Genomic DNA, 22,848 nt, shown 5'->3' with positions numbered 1-22,848 from the left:
GTGGGGGGCGATGAGCGGCTGTTGTTGTTAGAATCGTGATGAGACGCACTTCCTCTCCTTCCACAAACTCCGACGGTTGGTTGGAAACGCACGCGGCCCGGGGGTTTGTAAAATGACATTTTGCGATGGATTGACTTCTTCCAGAAAAGAACGAAGAATGATTTTATTTAATTTCGATGGCGCTGTGATATCCTTGTGTTGCTCATCTGAAGCCTGTTCACAACTTTGTTTTCTGTAATTAAGGATTGTTAAAGGGCAACAGCGGCCAGGGCGAACCATCGTAGCTCTCCTGGCTTCACTAGAACATCCATTATTGTATAATTGGTCAAAATGACTTCCTCTACTGATTATGCCTAAGAGCGTGGAACCTGCCACGAATGTAAATGATGGCAATAAACCCCTTGTGTCCTTTGGTGATCGATATGCATTGGTCAGTACGTAGTGTACAGACAGCGCCAGCTTCCGCAAAAGACTCACGACTCACCTAGACTTCATCTAGACTCTGCATAGCCACCCCCTCCCACTCCTATGTACGCACTTATTGAATGTTGCACGTCCTGACACTTAATGTACGCACTTATTGTATGTAGTGCTGCACGATTTGGTGAAAAAGTCGTAATTATTGTGGATAATATTGAGATTTGCGATTGTGATATAATAAACAAATGGTGTCATGAGTCTACTTGCTTAGTTATCAAGGAAAATGCACACAGATTGCTGATGATTTTAAAATGTTTATTTCTCAACTCAAACATACAAACTGAAACTATCATAAAATAATACAAAAACTAAATAATGTGTTCAGTACTGTTTTCAAAATAACAATATTTGACTAAATTAAATAAATAATAAAAATATTTTTTTTTCAAAATAAAGGCATTCCTGCAGTGCAGAAATTTGTTAGGTTTTCTCTTTTATTTAGTACAACTAAATAAAATAAATGTAATAAGAAAATACAAATTAAAATTTTTTTTTGCACTTTTTTAAAAATTAAATCGCAGCCTTTTGCGGTTATACAATCGCAAAGGCTGATATCGCGATTGCGATTCGATTAATCGTGCAGCACTAATTGTAGGTCATACTTAGTTATAGTACTTAGTTGTGTAGCATCTTTCCCTAGCTATTTGTGTTGTATACGGGAATGGGTTAACCTATTGATTGTTAGTGACTGCACTTGGTTCTATGAACATCCTTACTGTACCAACAGCGATATGTTGTTTCTTCTGACAAAATAATATAAGTCGCTGTGGATAAAAGCGTCTGTTAAATACCCTAAATGTAAATGTTTTAGTGAGGCCAAGGGAGACGATTGGGATGGTCTGATCACCCAGACCTCAATGACAATTAACGCCAGTAGATGTTCTGATTTTACCATAGCTATAGCAGCGTTTCACTGATAATCCGAAACACACACACACACAATCCCCCCAAACACCACTCCTTATTATTATTATTTTTGGTTAGTTTGTTAACAAAACTCTGCAACCTCTAGCAACTTAGCAGCCCTTGACAACCCCTGACACGGATGGAGTTCATTTAAAAAATATATATACATTTTGGCAGCTTTTTACCTTCGCAACATCTGCAACCTCCGGTGTCAGCAGCACACCCGAGATTGTCAAATAACAACCCACGCACAAATCTGTAAATGACAGGCTGTTCTGGCATACAAACCGCAGGAAAAAAAGGGAAAACGTTGACAACTATATTTATAGACGGTGTCTCAAGGCAACGGCAGAATCCACCGCACACTGAAAACAAGAGCAGAATATGAACCATAGCAGTTGGGGTATGACGAGGGTGGTTAGGCCAGGTACGATTCCCAAGTATCCAAAGCCTAATCTGAACTGAAGGGCATCTTTTAGCCAACATGCCCCTTAACCACTCAACCTGCTTTGTCATGGTTCATGTGTCCATGTGAATTCAATGTAAGTCCCTTTGGATGAAAGCGTCTCCAGAAGGAGTCTTGATTGTGTTGCTTGATACCATTTGTTTGGAAGGAGATTTTGAGTGATTTCACTGGAGACAGTGAGAGGGATTTTGTGAGCCTGGGTTGATTCTTGGATAACATTTGCGATTCTCTAGACATGATCTATTCTTCTGGTAAAATTTGAGATTTTCATCATCTATCCCCCTGATACAACATGTATTTGCAAGGGCAAGTCTGAAATGATCAGAAAGTTATACTTCTTGATCATAGCTAGAATTTCCATTCTCTATAAAACAACCCAGTATGTAGTATTGATTTGGGAGGTCTCACAGATTCTCCCTCCCAGTGTAACTGATATTGGTATTTGAGGTATATCTATGATGTTTTAGATACATCAACGTCCTTTCAAGAGTTTCCTTCTACGTTAACATCGTTGACATAACGGCTTACCATAACTTTGGTCTGTCTGTTAACATATCCTTTTTATGTACCACTACAGAGGGATAATGATCACTTTTGTGTTGGTTTTCTTCAGTTAACACAGTCATCAGTGGAGACCGTGTTACACGAATTGACTTCTTCTGTTTGCTCTTGTTAGCGATTAAACAAGTAACGTGTGTGTGTGTGTGTGTGTGTGTGTGTGTGTGTGTGCGTGTGCGCACACAAACAAACCAGAGACTGTGGGTGACATTTCAGGGAAGGCTGGCCTTTGAACTCACAGAGACGCCCAGAGAGACTATCACTAATTATCACACACACACACACACACACACACACACACACACACACACACACACACACACACACACACACACACACACACAGCTACTGCCTTGTTATGCCTCCCCACCCCAACAAGCGGCAGCAAAACCTGCAATGATTTCATAAAGATACTAATAAATCATCAGGGTGGCTATTCGGTCTGCGTATGTGACCAAGTTTGGCTTGAATGAACTTGTTGAACATGTTTCATTGTTCAGCCACTTCAGCAACAAGCTAAAAATATATTTATATTTTTTTAAATACTTTGTATTGTAGCGGCGGCCAAGAAGTACACAGTCAAGCTTTAGTTAACCTTAGTTCTGCACCGCATACACCGCTCGACTGCCTTTATTGGAGACTAACATTATACATAGAAAACGGCACACCCAACAAACATGACATTCGGATGACGGTGATGATGACGGTGGCAGCAAAGATGAACACAACATGTTAAGAGAACAACACACAACTACACACAAACAATTAACAACCCCAACCCATTAACCCCACTTATCCTAACAAATACACTGGACCCTGAAGGCCCTTTATTCAACAGGCAAACACAAATTCCTAGGATCCCGGGGGGTCGCCACAATATCTTCAATAATTTGACAAGACTCTTTCAACGACTTACCCCAGTGATTTCTTTTTGGATACTGGTCATAAGGAGCAGGAAGAAGTATCGTTACTCAAGGATGCCTAGGTAGACTGAGGGCATTGGTGTTTGGACCCAGAGGCTCTTGCCTGGGAGTAAAACAATTCAGAACACCCGACTGTCCTGCCCCAAAACGGGATGATAACACAGATTCTGTAGATTCAGCCCAGTCTTTTAAAACACTGCAGAGAAAAGGGAAAAGCTGCAGAGCAAAAAAAAAAGCATGGGTGGCAGGGGAATAAACCTTGAATTTATTAACATTTGCCGAGCTCAGGGTAGCTTACCTCTCTAGTGTTATGCCAGAAATTTATCGGACAAAGTTTTGTGACACAGAGGATTTGAATGAGAAAATAGGGTGGAGGTGATGTAGAGAGTGAGAATGAATATTGGATCGAGATTAGGAGGTGGGAATGACGCATAGCCCTGGAAAGCAGCATGCCGCGATGGGGGGGGGAATGATTGAGCGGTCAGAATGAGCATGTAGCCACCCTACATGCTCATTCTGACCGCTGAGATGAGGGTGATAATCATCAATCCCCGATGCCCCAGTGCAGTGACGGGGACACTGTGCTCTGGAAGGTGCCGTCCTTCGGAGGAGACGTAAAGCCGAGGTCCTGACTCACTGAGGTCATAAAAAATCCCAGGGCACTTATCGCAAAGAGTAGGAGATTCCCCTGTGTCCTGGCTAAAACTGCCCCACCAGGCTCATTCAATCTGGCGCTATATAAATTCAATGAATTAATATTATTATTAACCCATTTGTACCGGCTGCTGCGCGGCGCAACATTGTATCTACTAGATACAATGTTGCGCCGCCCAGCAGCCGGTACAAATGGGTTAGTCAGATGAGGATGGGAATGAGATGAGGGTGGGAATGAGCATGCTAGGGTAGGATTAGAAGATGAGTTTCAACGAAAAGAGCTAGTGGGAACAACAAGAGGGTGGGAATGGGGATAGAGTGAGAGAAAAAATAGCTGGGAATGAGGTGTTTTCTGATGGAATGTTGTGGTAGGAATGAGCAGAAGGGGGTGGAAATGACAAAAAGAAAGACGGCACCCAACCGGTCAATGCTGACTCACTGGCATAAATGATGGGCTTTCGGAAGAGGATAGGTCTCAGATTCTTCAATGTCCTTCGCCAGGAAAACAAATATTCTTTAATTGCTTTACAGAATTAACTGAAACAATGAGTGGATGGAGAGGATTAATTTTCATGTTGAGCAGCTTTTTCAGGTTTTTTTATCCAAAGCGACTTACAAACATTCATGCACACATTCACAAACCGAAAGCGGAGTCAACCACGGAGGTCGACAGCCAGCTCGTCAGGAGCAGGGTGAGGCATCTTGCTCAGGGACAGCTCGACACTCACTAGGAGGAACCAGGGATCAAACTAGCAACCTTCTGGTTACCAGTTAACCCGCTCTACCTTCTGAGCAACTGTCAGAACACTCCTCTCCTTGTAGCATATCATGTATCACACGCTGTTTATAACCGTCTCGTATTGGCTGGGATGCTTCAGCCGTTGTCCCCGAATCAACCTCTGTCACTTCTCCAACCCCTCCCGCCCATCCCCACCCCCCTCCGCCTTCTCCCCTCTCCCCCGTCTCCAGAGGAGCCCCCGGGTCGCCCGCCGCCCCCCACGGAGGCCCCTGTGCGTCCCGCCATCGTGGTCATTGCCTCCAGTTCCGACAGCGAGAGTGAGAGCCCGGTCCCGCAGGGGCTCAGCGCCCAACCGTCCAGCCCCCCCCTGGTCCCCCAAGACAAACAACCTGCTCCAGTAACGAAGCCCGGAGACGGCCAGGGAAGTGAGGATGGGGATGATGGGGATGGTGCGGCACGACACTCCATCACCACTGATCAAACAGAAGGTAATCCCACCGTCGACGCGCACAAGCACGCGCGCAGGCACGCACACATTGAGATACACACAAATATACATACACACATGCATATAAATACACGCACACAAAAAACATTCACAAAAACATTTACACACACATGCATGCAAGCACTAACAGACGCACATATACCCGCGTGCATGAACACATCAAACACACACACAGTCTTAACACACATTCTAACACACCTTAACAAACACTCACTCATACACACAGACATACATCATATACAAACACATACATACACATCAAATGCAAAAACACACATCAAAAACAAACACACACACAGCAGGTATTACCACACACTCACACTCTTACACACACACTCACACAGCAATCTCTGGCCGCTCTTCATTTCCAGTGAAGATTGTGTGTGGGCATCTCATCCGTCTGAAGTAATAACCAATAAGCACGCAGTCTATCCTCCGTATGGGTCCTTGACTGACAAACAGGCAGCTGTGGGCCGTATTATAATGAGTGCTATTATTACAACCTTATATAAGGTGTTAAATAAGCACAAATGTTGCCTATTTCCGTTCAACGTCATTAGGAATTGTATAAAAAAATAATAATATATATGGTATATATTAGGGGTGTGTATCTCTCCTTCATAGGACGATCCGATACGTATATTGATGCATGCGCTACAATACGATTCAGGGATGATACATTTTAACATGGAACGATTCGATTCGATTCAATGTTCTAACCATCCGGTGCAGTTTGATGAGATATGATTCAATCCGATAGATAGTAATATTTGTTTAATGTTAACACATGCATTTTCTATTAATTAAAATAGGCCTTCTATAAAATAGCCATTGCTTACTTTCAAATAGATATGTTGCAGGGACCATGGAATCTTATGGCTGGTTCAGACTACATGATTTCAGCCAGATTTTGCCCCGATTCGTTCGTCGCAGACAAATTTGCGAGTCGTACATGATCTTGAAATATCGGCGACGAGACAAGGTCTTGTAATGTGACATGCTTGCGATCTGCGATGTTTTTGTCTGCGACGTTCGAAAAACCCACGACGTAAAGTTTGGCATGCCAGAATTTTTTGGGGGACTCGTATGACGTATCCATTGTTGACATGAGGGAACCCCGGCCCCAGTTTTGTGAGGGAACCCCACGAACAGCTGGAGCTCACGCGCAGTGTTTACCAACTGACTGCACTGCACTACCTCAGTACACAGTAACTACTACAAAAATGAATACGAACAATAGCAAGACGAAGAATGCTAATAAAGAAAACGAGAGAAAATGGAACAACATAATGGAGACAACTTTGGTTGAAATGTGGCAGCAACGTCCCTGTATTTTCGACGTGTCCACAAAGGATTTCCACGATAGGGTGAAAAAGGATACAGCCTGGCGAGAAATAGCCGGGCTATATAGCCCTTGACCTACCCGGTAAGTTTGGAGCCAACAGCTGTTGACGTGCTAATAGCTATCATAAACCTCGAACCGCCAACATAATGCCTAGTGCTAGGTACTCTGGATTGATTGTTGACGCTTTGTTGCCAGGCTACGTTGTTGCTGCGGGTCCATTGTATCGCTCATGTCACGCGCAACGCAACTATTGCACAGCGGTCACCGCTGCTGATCGCTGCCACTCTAATCAATGAAACTATTTCCACCGGGCGCGCTGCGGAACGTCTCAGCAGCGTCCCAGGAGCGGCGCGTCATCATTCCGTAGCACTTCTATTTTTGACGCGAGCCGTTGCTAAACTGTGTCAATTTCAACAGAGCACATCGAGCCGGGCAGGAAGAGAAAAAGTAAAAGCCATAGAGCATCTGGTCAATTTTCTAAATAAAACCCAATACTCAGCTCATGTAGCCTATCACAACTTCACATCAACATTACGTCATGACCGGTGGAACCAGGTCAGCAGTCAATCAATCATAGGGTCTCAGAGGGTTGGCAACATGGACGACGAGAGACTGATTGTCGAGGTGGAGCAACATAAAATAATTTATTTTGTCCTTTTTATAAGGACAATGTCAGAAAGGGCAAAGCCTGGCATTTATTGTAGTAGTTTTGGGAGTGGAAGGTGAGTACATTAGGTTTAGGATTATCGCGTGATCTCGTGATCTCGCGTGAATACGGCTGGCTCGCAATGCAGCGCTACGCTGCCGTTACGTGCCTGGTGGAAATTGACTCAGGGCAGAGTTCGCAGCCGTTCCGCGGCGCGTACGTCCTCGAAGGAAATCAGGTGTGAGGAGTTGCTGCATTGAGCAGATATAAAAACTACTGGAACCTTTATGACAAAAATGTAAAAAGCATTTATGTCAGTTCTAAACCTTAGATTTTCTAAATATCTTGCAAACGTGAATGATACGAAGTAGAGAGCATCGCACCCTCGAATCTTATAGTGTGGTCTTCCGACGAGACAAGGCCCGATTTCCTGGCTCTGTGATCGTATAGTGTGACATGTTAAATCGTGGAGGAATATCTGAGAATCGTGTAGTCTGAACCAGCCATTAGGTTTTTATTTTTGTTTCTTTATGGCATGGGGAAAAAATAGAAGACAAATGTATCAATTTAGAACTACATGTCTATTTATTTGGGTATTTATAGACTTGATCGCTGTCCTACACAATTTACAAATAGCGTGGCTTTTGTCAATATTCCCCTCCTTCTTATAAAATCCAAAAAGACTTCCACACGTTTGATTTCAGATTCACTGGTGCACTGAAAAAAGTTTTCGGACATGTTGTGTTTAATATGGCGGTTTTTCGCTCGCTCACACCTCCGGTTGTTTCCTGCTCGCGAAGATACACATACACACAAACACGGATCTGCCCACTTCCTTAAAGGGAAACTTCACCCTGGTCCATTAAGCTTTGTATCGTTAGAAACCCACTCATATTTTTGAATGGTCGTGCATTCCCTTATTTTCCCCTGAGGCTGGAGAGATCTGTATCGATCTCTAACACTTCCTGTTTAAATGACGCAATATGACGATTTTTGCGTCATTTAAAGCAGGAAGTGTAAGAGGGGAGGATTCTCATAAGACTACAAGCACTCCAAGCTACAGACCTATTAGATCAGTGCCAGTGGGTGGGACTTCACCAGCAGAAAGTAACATCCACAGCGTCTGAAGCTAAGACGCTGTGGAGAAAACTGAATTAACGACAATGGTGGAAGGTACTGGATCTGATATAGAAGATGGGGATTCTGAAGATCTGATGCTCAAATCAGATGTTCGTGGCTACCTTTACGAGCCGCAATATGCCGACGAGCAGCTGAAACATTACAGACTGGAACAGGAGGCGGCTTCTGCGGCTGCTACAGCCGAGGCAGAAGACCTGCCTGTCGCGGACGAGGAGACCGGAATGGCTCGAGCTGGGGCGGATTGGTGGTACCTGTGCTCTCACTGTGCGCCTATGGACACAGAGGTAGAGTCCGTCTGCTGCAAAGATTTTCAAAGATGTCGATTTCTTCTGGACGAAATCTCTGAATCACACGAGGACACAGACGTATGTGTTGTGGAGCATCCTAGTTTCGCACCGCGTACGGACAGCGGCGTCCTGGAGACCTATTTCAGAATCCCAAAGGCGAACTGGAAATGTCAGCCAAAGCCTGTAGGGACGAACGGACGTCTGACTGTAAAGTGAGTGTTTTTATTTTCTATTTTCTATTTTTTATTCACAAATGAAAGGGAGAATCTAAAAAGGCACTGCTGGAGGTGTCCCAGAAGAGCAGAGTAGAGAGAGATGGAGTTGGGTGCTATGGGAAGAGGTCTCAGAAGCGGCTTTGGAACAAAGTTTTGGCAGCCTCCTTTGGTGGTTTTGGTACAGGGGAAATGAGTGAAGGAGGAGGCTGGGACTTTGAACTTGATGTTAGGGTCATGTCTTCTGTCCATGACCCTCTTGATTAGATGTCAAATAAACTGGGTGGTGTGTGGCGTGAAGATTGTTTTCAATATCCATTGCTTGGACTTCTTGCAGTACACCTGTTTGAACCGTGGTTCTCCTGTAAATGACAAGGAATATGATAACACAGAAAATCTGAATGAAGATTTGTCTAGTAGACTTCTCTCCCCAGGAATAGATTAAACCTTTCAGCGACGTATGCCTATTGAGTTAGCTGTGAACTTTCTAATTTTGGTTATTATACTATTCAAAGAGCACATGGTAACACACCTGTCACTGTGGTGGCTTGTTTCCTTTTCACAATGTTTTCATTGTGCTCTAGGATAGCAAGGTAGCACCTCTCCCTCATTCCATCATATGAGAAGGCCTGGTGTTTGGGGAGGTATTTCAGGAGAGCACTATTAAAGATCTCCAGTGGCCCTGTGTGCAATTAAAAAGAGAGAATGGACTAATTAAAACATGTTCATTAGTGTCATGGAAATATCAATCATAACTAAAATATACAAATTATATTAACCTTGTTTATATAATTACTATTCACATTAAAAGGAATTGTATACATTCTCCCTTTATCTTAAGATACATCGCTTCCTCTCTCTAACTGAGAGAGGTTAAGATAGTTCACATTTGCATTCCCATTGGAGCCATTAAGTCTGATACTGAGGCCAGGCCAATCGACTGACATCTTTGTTGTGTGGCCTTGCAGCCTTGCAGACATGTCCACTTCCCCCATAGTGTATTGCCGTTAACTTGGCCATTAATATCCGTGAGAAAAAGGGTATCTATTCTCACCAGTATGTTTGAAGAGGCCCATCCTCTCGAGATCTTTCAAAAGCCTTTTGTCTAGGACCAGCGACGACAGGTCCTGAAATGCCACCAAGTCCTTCTTAATCCTCATCTTCTGCTCACGGGCAGTAAGAGGAGCGTGGTCACACCGATGCCGTTTTCCGTCACCATCTGTCCATTCTTGTTCATTGCATGAAACTGGAATGAACTTACACCGGTTTTGCAGTGCCTGTGTGAAAGACGATTCTCAATAATACTTTTACTAAAAAAATAAACAAATGGAATTGAAGCTTTATTGCAGCTTTTGCTTCCTAACTTATAAGTTGCCCTTACTTGTGGCACAGGTAAACCACATGTGGTTTACGACAGACCTGTGAAAGATATTAAAATTAGTAATTTTAAACCTTGTAAACCAAGGAACTTCTGCAAGATTACAATCCAACACTGACCTGGTCCATTTTTCTTCCTTTTTTTTACGGAAACCTGTGATCGTAAATGAAGCATAATTTTGGTCAAACACCAATCATTTCTTATTATTTCTGTATTGTCCCCATTCACATTGTCTGAGCCATATATATCCACCTTTTGGTTTAGGTTTATTTAGCTATTACTACTTACTATTGCACAGGGTGTGGCTTGTCACTGGGATTTAGGTAGAACTACAGGTGTGGTGATCAGTTAGGCAAAATTGTGGATGGTGGGGGGAACAATGTGTGAAGTACCAAACTTATGGAATTGTATACTTCCATAATGGGAGCACTACCCAAATATGACGTATGTCAGAACCTATGATTCTTTTTTGCTATGTGTTGAGAACATTTTGCCATCCATGCCAAGGGTTTATAGGATAGCCTCCACACACCTTCTAGTGTCTTACTCTCAACCCCCATCCCAGAGCTTTGAAGCATTGCTTCCCTCAGCCAGTGTAGATGTGTGGATTGTCTGTTTTCTTGAATGAAAAAAAAGTCACACTTCTACAATGGCTGAGTTCAGCAAGGCTGCACAGATCTGGGCGGGGGTGAAGAGTGACACCATGAGGTGTCAATGGGGGGTAGGCGTCAATGGGAGGAAGGTCCTGAGAAGAATTGCGTGTGTATGTTTACAAGAATGGCAAAAAATACATACCTTTGGCTGTGTGCCAGATGTCAAATTTGTGCTGGACATTAGGATATTGTTCCTGATTTATTTTCTGTATTGATGTGGAGTGGTCCGTGGCCAAAACCTCCACGTCAAGGCCCAAGTCCAGAAGCTCAGTCATTCCCCTCGTAAAACCCAGTGGCTCCATGGCTCCAGAGCTGGTGGCCTCTGTATACTAAAGATTCAAGTTTGATAAGTTGGATTTTATCAAAATGTTCAACATAGCAAAAGTAATTTTCCATTATTGTTATTCTGCATCCATTTACATGTATCTTACCTGCACCAGTTCTGTGTGGAGTATCTCCTTTGTGTCATCTAACATAAAGGTGCAGTGGCAGTATTTTGCATTGAAACCTGGTGAGTCACATCGGCCATCACCTGCCAAGTGTGGCCTCTTCCCATCTTCCTTTCCCAAATAAACTCTTGCTAAGAGTTCAGTTTCTCCCTATACACGTTGTCAATAGCAGGGTGCAAGTACGCCTTCTGAATGTTATAAAATGTAGTTGTTCCAATCATTTGGAGACCCATGGTTTGGCAACAGTCTGAGAGTTCCGTGTAGGTGCCGCCCCTGAACAGAACAGCTGCAGCTGAAAGGAGATTAACCTCTGGCATTCCTCTTACGTCAGGTGAAGATGTCCAAGTCCCAGAATGGCCCCCAAGACGCATCCATTTCACCGTCCTCTGTGCCCCAGAATCAAAGATGGTCTTCGATGAAATCGGTTTCCCGCACATCTGGCAAAATTTGAATAGTGACATGAGGCTGGATTCATTGACAATAATCTTTTCACGCCAGTCCTTTACACCTTCATCTTCTGATGACGACGCCGATGTGGGGGTGAGAGTTTCACCAACATCAAGGCTACTGGCACTGGTATTGAGGCCTAGTGACTATAAAACAAAGAGGTTTATTTGCAATGTTTAATTCCACAAATTACAGTAGTTTTATAATTCAATTAGAGACAATATGCTGTACAAACTTACAAACTGTGCTTGGCCAGAGGGAGGATTCTTGACTGCTGTTGACATCATTGATGCTGACTGGTGTTCCTCATCTTCTGACGACGAGAACAAAGCTGCAGCAGACGTCGTTTGAGTCTGAAAGGCGATACATTCAATAAACATTGTAATAACATCAAACTAACACACGTGAAACATCGTAAAACATACATAACAGCAAACGTATATAGAACGTAGCTAGTCTATCTAACGTTACATTGCCAACTTTGCTTATTCACTGCTGAGGAGTAGAGTTTTAGAGTCGCCGGCACATTAGAACAACATGCGACAAAAACATGCGAAAGAAGGCAGATTTACTTTGCAAACAGCCAATTTATATACAACTCCTATGAGATGTGGTGCTTTACTGCAAACGACTGTATCAGTGTGTGTTATTATCAGTAATACAGTCGAGTCTTACCTCCAGGCAAATGCGTTTAGCGCTGCTAGTTGCAGACATCCCAGGCTGTTCGTCGTCATATGGAAAGGTAAATATCAACAGAATTGCGGTGTTCAAAAGAGCGGCTCTCTTCATTCCCAGGACATTGAATTCGAAGTCTTCCGGCTTGAAATGGAGACTGCAAACCTTCTTTTGTTTTACGGCTTCCATGGCTGTGTCTTCTCGAAACTTTGGATGATTGATAGCCTGTAGCCACTGGTTGCAACGCTCCAAATCTCTAGGTTGGAGATGAAAACTTACTGCTTGTCCTTTCCTTGTTCTGCTTGAAAATCCCGGCACAATGCAAAAGTTCACCATTTCGAAAGAAACACAAACGAGGAGTTATTCACTAATGAGTTCACCAACTAATACTCTTCACTAGAAATGTTGTGTGAATTGATTTTTAAGCTGTCTTGTGGTATCAGCTTGGTAGATGGAACCGCAAGGTCTCTGATAGGCGGAGATCTAGATCAGCGGGAGTAATCTGCGAAGCTGTGCATCGTGGTGCATGGTGGGAGTTGTTGTTTTCAATCCACAAGCGACAAAAAGTAACTTTCTGCCTTTTCTCGGTCAAGACGGCACCAAATTAGAAATGTATTTTATTTTTCGACTACATATAGGACCTAATTTCAATACATATTCATGTTTCCATCTGTGAAATTGTCCTTTAAATCCCTGCCGATGTCAGGATCGCAGAGCCGCTCCCCAGCTTCCGCAAAAGACTCAAAACTCACCTGTTAAGAGTTCACCTCGACTCTGCATAGCCACCCAGCCCCTTCCGGCCACCATTGTATGTTGTACGTCCTGGCACTTAATGTACGCCCTTATTGTAAGCACTTAATTATTGTACTTAATTGTGCATGGTGGGAGTTATTGTCTTCAATCCACAAGCGCCAAAAAGTCAGTTTCTGCCTTTTCTCCGTCAAGACGGCACCAAATTAGAAATTTATTTTATTATTCGACTACATATAGGACCCAATTTCAATACATATTCATGTTTCCACCGGTGAATTTGTCCTTTAAATCCCTGCCAATGTCAGGATCGCAGAGTCGCTCCCCAGCTTCCGCAAAAGACTCAAAACTCACCTGTTAAGAGTTCACCTCGACTCTGCATAGCCACCCAGCCCCTTCCGGCCACCATTGTATGTTGTACGTCCTGGCACTTAATGTACGCACTTATTGTAAGCACTTAATTATAGTACTTAATTGTGCATCGTGGTGCATGGTGGGAGTTATTGTCTTCAATCCACAAGCGCCAAAAAGTCAGTTTCTGCCTTTTCTCCGTCAAGACGGCACCAAATTAGAAATTTATTTTATTATTCGACTGCATATAGGACCCAATTTCAATACATATTCATGTTTCCACCGGTGAAATTGTCCTTTAAATCCCTGCCGATGTCAGGATCGCAGAGTCGCTCCCCAGCTTCCGCAAAAGACTCAAAACTCACCTGTTCAGAGTTCACCTCGACTCTGCATAGCCACCCAGCCCTTTCAGGCCACCATTGTATGTTGTACGTCCTGGCACGTAATGTACGCACTTATTGTACACACTTATTTATACTACTTAATTGTGTAGGATCTGCAGTAGCTGCTATCACTGCTGTACACGGGAAATGGGTTAGCCTAGCAATGGTTAGTACTTGCACTTGGTTCTATGAACATCTTTACTGTACTGACAGCGATATATTCTTTCACTTCTTCGACAAATGTACTTATTGTAAGTCGCTTTGGATAAAAGCGTCTGCTAAATGCCCTAAATGTTAAATAAATTGCATTTTTTAGATCCGTATGGAAACGGAATGAAATTAATTGAGAATGCAGTCTTGATATCAGGCTAAAGCTTCACTCAACTGATTTTTGGTAATTTTAAATCGATTTAGGGGCCAAAGTATCAATTTAGTCCTATCTGTGTTAATCCAACTGGAAACCGATTCGTATCGGTGAATCGTTACACCCCTAGTATATATATATATATATATATATATATATATATATATATATATATATATATATATATATATATATATATATATATATATATACACACACTTATTTATGTATCGTAAGCATTTTATTTTCGAAGCATTTTTTTAGAAGTCATATTTGTTGAAATTCTCATACAATCACTGAAACAAATACTCTGACCAAACGTTACAGATATCAAGTATCTGTGGCAGTAGCAAGCTTGCACAAGGTCAGACAATTACTGTTTTCAGCCCGAGTGAACTGATTAGATGGTTTACCTCAGTCAGCCAACCTACCAAGCTACCTGCCCACAACAATGTTAGCATACATGTTACTGAAGCTAGTGAGCTAGTCCTGTGTTTCTCAAGAGTTGCTTCAGAGGGAGGCCTTACTGTGACTGGTTTCTCCAAATGTCCTTGCTCAGCTTTAAAGTAAGTAGGATATGGATGGTATTATTGTCATAGAATGGCTTAAATTCGAACACTGTTGTTGCATTTGATATGCTGCTATACATTGGGTGAACTTGAGGAGAACTGTTTGATAGTAAAACAATTGGATTTGTAATTGTAATTTGTGTAGTGGTGAAGGTGACTCTCAGCCAAAGGGTTGTGGGTTCGATGCCTGTTGTCCACAGTCTGTAGGGATGCCGCCTAACCCCTACCTGCTCCTTAATGACATGGATCTGAACTCCCCTCCCACAAATATTATGGACATTCTTTAGAAGAAATATGAGCGCTGTATCAAAACACCAGCATTGAGTCTGGTTTAACAAAGTGATCTGAACCCTTTGTCTTGATCAGTGCAGAGGTTTCCATGACATGTATTCAGAGAGAGCCCTTGAGGAGCACGAGAGGGTTAGGGGTCAACCAGCTCAAGGATTCCCACAGGATAGGCTGTGTACACTGGGGAGCGAATGCAGGAGCTTTTCACCTGGGAATTAGTGGTTGTTGGTTTATTTAGGAAGATTAACATTAATTATCCATTAGTTACCATAAGGTACTGCAGTAATACACAGTACTTGATAGCAATTAGAGTAAGAGTCAGGGAGAGTGGTTATGGGTTATCCTTACCCTTACTGTGAGTTAATGCTTAGTGCTGGATTAAGTGGATTAAAGGTTGATGCTCCTAGTGTTACTGACGGCCTGCAGAGGCAGCCCTGGTTCCACAACCACACTTTCCACTGATTTTTCCTGGACAGAATGGTGACCTTGTAAAAAAATCCCAGTGTGTCCCTCTGCAAATTAAATCCTGTGTGTGTGTGTATGTGTGTGTGTGTGTGTGTGTGTGTGTGTGTGTGTGTGTGTGTGTGTGTGTGTGTGTGTGTGTGTGTGTGTGTGTGTGTGGGACACAGTTTGCACATTAATGAATGAATGAATTACTGGAATAGGTTCAATACCGGGTCTTTCTTTTCACCCTCGCCATTAAAACCACAACTGAATCCTCCTTTCCCCTCCACCTCCAGTTCCCTCCCTCCACCTCCCTCCACATCCATCCCTCCACCTCCTCCTCCCTCCAACTCTCTCCCTCCCTCCCCCCTCCACGTTCACATCTCCCTCCACCTCCACCTCCCTCCCTCCCACAACCTCCACCTCTACCTCCCTCTACCTCTCCCTCCCTCCCTCCAGCTCCCTCCCTCCCGCCACCTCTCTCCCCCCATCAACCTTCCTCCCTCCACCTACCTCCACCTCCCTCCCTTCACTTACTTCTCCCTTCCTCCTCCCTCCCTCCACCCACCTCCTTCCCTCCCCCTCCCTCCCTCCATCTCGCTCCCTCCCTCCCCCCTCCACCTCCACTTCCCTCCCTCCCTCCCTCCTCCTCCACCTCTCTCCCTCCCTCCTCCACCTCCCTCCCTCCACCTCCCTCTGTCCCTCCACCTCCCACCACTTCCCTCCCTCCATCTCACTCCCTCCACCTCCCTTTCTCCCGCCACCTCCACCTCCCTCTCTCCCCCCCCCACCCCCTCCCTCCACCAGAGGGAGTGTTTGGGAGCAGGTCGGTGCTGTGTAGGTGACATGGAGAGATGTCTTGGTCCTCTCTGCTGCCATGGCCTACTTAAGGCAGCTGGTGGTTCCTTGTTGCGGCGACGCTAACAGACGGGAGAAGAGATGGAGATGAAATGAAAGGGAGGAAGGATCAGGAGCTAAAAAAGGCCATGAGCATGGTTGATTCAGGGATCCATCTTGGAGCTAATCTTCGCCCCAAGCCCCTGTCAGCTAGACCTGATAATATTAGCTTATTGGCATTCATTGATATCTTTTCGACAGTAGAAATACCAAAATACACCTGTGTACACACACACACACACACTCCGGACTCATTATACTCTTACCAAAGTGTCGCTCTGATACGACTCAGGTGGCATTTCCTCCCTGTGTGCCACATTATGATTTAGGGTGGGGGGATGGGTGATATTAGCTGTGTGTTATAGGTCATCGGCCAAATGGCGCGAGTGTCTCTTCTGGTCTTCTGGTTCCCCCCCCCTCCCCTGACCTTTTCCTGCTTCGCCGTCGCCGATGGGATTATAGAACGGCAGAGCAGACATCAATGACCTGCACACACCTTTCGCTAACGCTCTCTCTCGCTCTCTCTCTCTCTTTTGCTTGCTTGCTCTCTCTTTTTCTCTCTCTTTCACTTGCTTGCTCTCTCTTTCTCTATCGCTCTCTCACCCTCTCTCTCTCTTTCTCTTTCTCTCTCCCTCTCTTTCCCTCTTTTTCTCTCTTTCTCTCGGTCTCTCTCTTTCCATCTTTCTCTCTCTCCCTCCACACTACTTTTTAAATCACACAGCCTCTCGTGTCTACTTCCTCTCTTTAAGGGTGACCTTTTTCATTCCCCATCCTCCATGTCTTTCTCTCTTTCTTACACAGACACACACCGGTCACACACGTGCACATGGGCTCGGGTAATAGGTGTGAAACCGTTTAAGGACGAGTGTCGTCTGGTCGGTGTTGCACCAGAGGAGAGACTGATGCCAGAATGATCTGACAAAGTTTAGGATAGTGGACAACCCCCTGACCAGTTCGCACCATTCCTGATCTAAAGAACAAATAAACTAAATCAACCCCAATCTCAAGAATATGTTGTTGAAAGATATTTAATTCATATTTACACAGCAAATCCTCAAATTATGGTAATGCAGTAGTCAGTATTACCAAAAAACGAACAGTGAATTAACAGGTAACTAATGGTCTAGTAAAGCTAATTAAAGACAGCCCTTGTTGCTGTCATTTGCCTCATCTACCAGCGCACTTTTGGCAGTGTTTGTCCGGTATGCTGCCGCTCCACGCCAAGGCACAGAGTATCGCCGTGTTGCTGTCCCACCGTGGACAAGGAGGTTGAGGGCCGTGAGGAAGGACATCTTTGGTTCACGCTGCCCCCACCCCCCGCAGTACCCCTGCGCCATACAAGGGTGGGGTGCTCTCCACCCTGGGAAACACTGGGTTAAGAGACACAGTTTCATGTTTTATCAAGTGCCTCCCTCCAATCCCCCTTGTGTCTCTCCCTGAAGGACCCGTGGAGGCCCAGAGTGGGTCCCAGCCGGAGGCTGAAGAGGACAATGGGGATGATGGTGTCAGCCTCTCTCTGCCGCTCTACCCGGGCCTGCAGTTCTGCGCCAGCCGCAACACGGACCGGGTCTTTCTCTATGACAAGGTACCTCCACGAGGGGTCATTTAGCAGACGCTTTTATCCAACTAACACTGAATTCAGATAAAGGTCCTCAAAAAGGTCTTTCTTGTTATTCACCTGTAAACGCCCCTCATTTCAGTCTCAGTAGGTCACAGGCAAACAAGTGATTAAGACTTGAATAATGAGTGTAGAAGCCACACTGACAAAAGCTTTCCCATCTAATAACAATGTGTTGGTTATTAATTTTTAAACATTAAAAGACTGCACTTATTAACGGACCAATCAAAGAAACCGCATCTTCTCTCTCGTTTATGAGCGGGCCGCCCAAAGTTTAAATATGTTAACTTTTATGGGTCATTCGCCGCGAGGCGCATCTGAAGCAGATGTGTGGAAATCGATAGTCCAATGGGCGTTGTATTTTAAAAGAAAGGCTTGTGAGATTGTGTTTTGGCTTTTTCTGGCAGCCAATGGGCATTGTTCACCTCACTGGTCGGGGAGCTAGGTGAACAAGGTGAACCGTTCTCCTGACCCAGCTTGCATTTTTAACCAAAAGGGGTGCTAGGGGAATAAGGCTAATGAAGGGGTGTTAAAAATGAGCTCCTCAAGCCTCTATGTGATCGACTAGCGGGGGAGATTAAAGAGCAAGACCACGTCACCGTCCAGGAACTCTTTGATAAGGTCCTATGTTGTCCTCTGGCGTTCAGGTTGGGTTTCGCTCCGCTTCCTGGGAGGTAATCCCATCCATTCTAATTTACAATCCTCTACCAATTTGGGATTGTGGTTTTGATCACATGTTTCCGAAAGGATTTGAGGCCCAGTCAGTTATCTTTTGGTTGCCTTTTCATCAAGTGGCTGACCGCGACACTAGGTGCCCGGGTGAAAAGGACCGGTGATATCTACCAACACGTCACTCAGTCATTCTACTTCATCGTGAACCCCCACTACCGATACGTCTGTTGCGCGTTAGCGACTGGATCCCACCATCACAACAGACGTCATAAACACGACTGGAACCAACCAGAGCCAGCGTCAATCATCCCCGTACCGGAAGGCTCACTCCGTTGATTAACTCCTTGTTCTCACCCGGTTATCAGTCCCCCTCACAGGGTCCTAATCCCCGCCTGTAGCATCAGGGCAGATAAGAGAGGAGAGGCGACGTGTAGGTGTGTGTGGGTGTGTGTGCGTGTGCCAGTGTAAGTATCTATTTAAGTGTGTCTGCGTGTCTGCGTGACTACGTGCGCATGAGAGTGCAGGATTAACAGCGGAGAAGACAACGCGTGAAGATGGATCACAGACTGAATATGATTCCTAAGCCCCCCTGCACCAAGACGACGACACACACCGCCCTGATGTCCTGTCGTTCACACGTTCATCCCTCATACGTTCATCTTAAGGGGATAATCCTTTGCCTCCTCCTCCTCCATCTCCCCGACCATCTGTGTTATTTTAAATGACGAACCAAGAAGGTTTTCTGTTTTTTTCAATGCTTACCAGACCCCCGGTAGATCTGCGTTTATCCTCCTAACCGCGGGAATTTACACAAGCGCCGCCCGAGTCAACACACAATCAAAGTGGGATTTGATATGCCAATAAGAGATGCATTTGAAGGGAAAATATTAATAACGCAAAAGACTGCGTGATTGAAAGTGTGATGCATCAAATGTATGGGCTGTTTTCAGTCATTCTGTGGGAGTCGAGATATGATATCACTGCTCACGCCTCGCTGACGCCCAACACTAAATCCTCTCAATTCCCTTTTTTTTCAAGTAGTGCTAGCTGGTTTGTTTTTGGTTTGTTTTGGCTGTTGGGGTTCAAACCATTTTGATTTGTGTGATACTGTATTTCTCTCCCATGGTTGGCAGGTGTCAAAATGGTGTTATTTTAAATTTGCCAGTGTTTCAGCCCAGAAATTCATTCAAGCTAATACTTAATGATTTTGGTAAAGGCAAATGTAAAAAATACAAAATATGATCTATGAAAAAATGTATATAATCCTTTTTCTCAAGGAGGTCTACATGTTAGTCTGTGAACACTGAGGGTTCAATCCCAAAGCAATATCAAACCCTCACACCCTAGGCTTCACTGCACTGGTTCAAATTCAATTCAATTCTAAGATCTGTATTTAGCCGTTACTAACTTTGTTCGAGTTGTACAAGCTTTTGCATGTTTAAAGCAGTCTCAAATTTCCAAGTACAACAGTCAACTGAATGGTTAGAAGTGGTTTGAATGACGGTTAAGTTGAGTTGTCTGATGCAGACGGGGGACAAGTAATTGATCCATACTGTTCCTCTTTTCACAGGACGGCACTCCACTGAACTGTAACTTTGTTCCCCTGGACATCCAGCTGGAGAACTGGGAAGACCTCCCAGAGGCCTTCAGCAAGAGACGGGAGAACCGCCTCCAGGTTCAAACCCCCACTAAATGCAGTGCCCTTGCTCACTGTTTCTCTCTCACTGTTTATCTCGCTTGCGGTTTCTCTTGCTCTCTCTCTCTCTCTCGTTCTCGTTTTCTCTCTTGCGCGCAATCTCTTTCTCGATTTTAGTGTGAGAGAGATGGGGGGTACTAAAATCGTGTTGTTAAACCCCAGTGTGCATGTGTTTGTGTGTGCTGGGGATGGGTTCAGATGACAGAGTTTACCAGACTGAAATAGGGCTTGTGAGTTTTACTGCTATCTGGAGATCACAGGTGCTAAAATCCATTATGACTCTTCTACAATATCAATGCTGTGAGAGTTGATTTTGGGTTGTTTTGACATATTGAAACCTGTTGGTCTTCTGTGAGGGAAAATTGGAGTAAAGTGAATAGATGAAGTCATGCATCTTGGTATTGGAAGATTCTGAAAGTTAAAAACGACGCAGACTCAAAATAATAATTTGGTATTTTACATTTTCAGATCAACACATAATGTGTTTGTTTTCGTTCTTACAGAGACCTTACATATGCAAAGTGTTGGAAAACAGAACTCAGATAATATCCGATTATGTCAAGATGTGAGTTAAGGGAAAACCTCTTGAATTTTCAACCTGGACCCTATTTTCCGATAATTTTAGGTCCAAAGGCACTAATGTGGACATATTTTTTTACTTTGGACCGATATTGAACGAGAATGTCATTACAATATCCACTCTCATCACCCAGTTCTTTTACATAACACTAAACCATGTTTTCCCAAGTCCCACACAACAAACTGTCTGTTGCTTTCACCGTACTCTTCCTGCAAGGACTCGACTCCTGCAAGATTTATCCTACTGTGAGACATGGTTGGAAACAAACGGGCCGTGATATAGTTAAATAAACATTCTATTTCTCTGTAGGGATCTAATCCATAATGATTGAACATAATGTGAGCTGCTAGTTGCAAAAACAAACACTTTCAGATGACGTACACTAGTGTAGCAGCTAATTGCAGGAAAATCTTTCATAAGGGAAAAGAAGTACCAAAATGGACACAAATACTCCTTGGGAATTGTTCTTTTGATAAAACCCGTTAGCCACCCAAAATTATGATGGCTTTCACTTTTCCAAGATGGCAACCCACAGACACTCAAAAGAATGGGAAACCTATTTTCCTGAAAATCCCTTTGCCAAGACTGGAAAGACATTGTTGGTGGAAGGCATCATCAAGGCATCGTCATATCTGAACACGAGTGCTGGCGATATCTGTACAGTTAGGAGACCCAACGATCAAGAAGTATCTTGCGGATTGAATTGTCGGTCCAACAGTTTTGCAGAGAGGATTGTTCACCACATCAGCAATAGATTAAAAACAATAACCCAACTGCAACAACAGCAACCTCCCCTTTCAATGGAACCAGCACCAGTTTTTAAGCATCCAACCAAATATAACAGTGGAGAAGAGTGTGAACAACCCAGATTGGGGGTTAGAGAGAGTGAAAGAAGTTCCAGAATTTACTGATTCCTTTACCAACATTCACCCTGCCTTCTTGGAAAAAACTAAGCCATCTCTGATTGATCCAGATGCCACTATGTTGAGACTACAACAAGACATGAATAGGAATTGCTGCAGAAGGTCACAGCAATTGAGGGCATAGATGGGGAGGTGAACGTCACTTGGTCAGCCCACTATGCTTCAATAAAGAGAAGCCCACCATTTGAAGTGAGCATGGACAAGATCATGGACATCGTGACTTTCCTGCACCGTTCAGATATCCATCATTGCTGCTGATCAGACAATTTTTGCAAGGGCAAAACATATTCAGTGGCACTGGCCTGAAAAGAATGGTGAAGACAAGTTTGCTATGTTTGGAGACCTACATAGTGAGTTGGCTGCACTGAAGTCCATTGTCAGTCTTCCCCGGGACAGTGGCTGGACTGCAGCCCTCATTGAGGCAGGGATAGCATCTTCTCGGACATCAGAACCCTTTCTAGTGCCTGCAAGTATCACCAGGACATGTCAGGCACATCAGATAACAGCTTGCAGTCTATATTAGCTTCTTCAGACAGCTTACACTGATTACGGCAATAAATCAGCTGGTAACTCCCAGGAAATGTCCAGCTTTGAACTTGGTGTGATAGTCGCAAACAGTTGAGTTCCCAGTTTCAGTCTTGGTGTCTGGTATTGTCCATGGAGCTAGCTAGCTACCTCCTGCTACTGATCTGATCATTCATGGAAGCCAAATATATCCTGTGCTGTTTTTCCTTGGCAGAGCTGATACACTACTTCTTTGCGAACAACATGAACTATGAACAATGGCTTCCAATCCACCTTAGAGATATGCTGGCCCTGGATGAGAAAACCCTCAGGTGGCCAAGGA

General features: G+C 44.1%; 1 protein-coding gene across 3 annotated transcripts in view; it reads left to right on the top strand.

Annotated features, from left to right (window-relative positions):
• The window catches only part of zranb3 (zinc finger, RAN-binding domain containing 3), an 83,456-nt gene that overhangs the window by 38,389 nt on the left and 22,219 nt on the right, over positions 1–22,848 (top strand). For all 3 annotated transcript variants that reach the window (XM_079734172.1, XM_079734171.1, XM_079734173.1), the window contains exons 14-16: positions 4,957–5,214; positions 17,955–18,097; positions 20,373–20,477. In XM_079734172.1, the coding sequence (XP_079590298.1) occupies positions 4,957–5,214; positions 17,955–18,097; positions 20,373–20,477 (506 nt within the window). The remainder of the gene's footprint in view (positions 1–4,956; positions 5,215–17,954; positions 18,098–20,372; positions 20,478–22,848) is intronic.

This window comes from Pollachius pollachius (assembly GCF_949987615.1).
Source record: "Pollachius pollachius genome assembly, chromosome: 4".
NCBI classification, from domain to species: Eukaryota; Metazoa; Chordata; class Actinopteri; order Gadiformes; family Gadidae; genus Pollachius; species Pollachius pollachius.
Note: the sequence above shows the minus strand (reverse complement) of the source record. Positions and strands in the feature narration are given on the sequence as shown.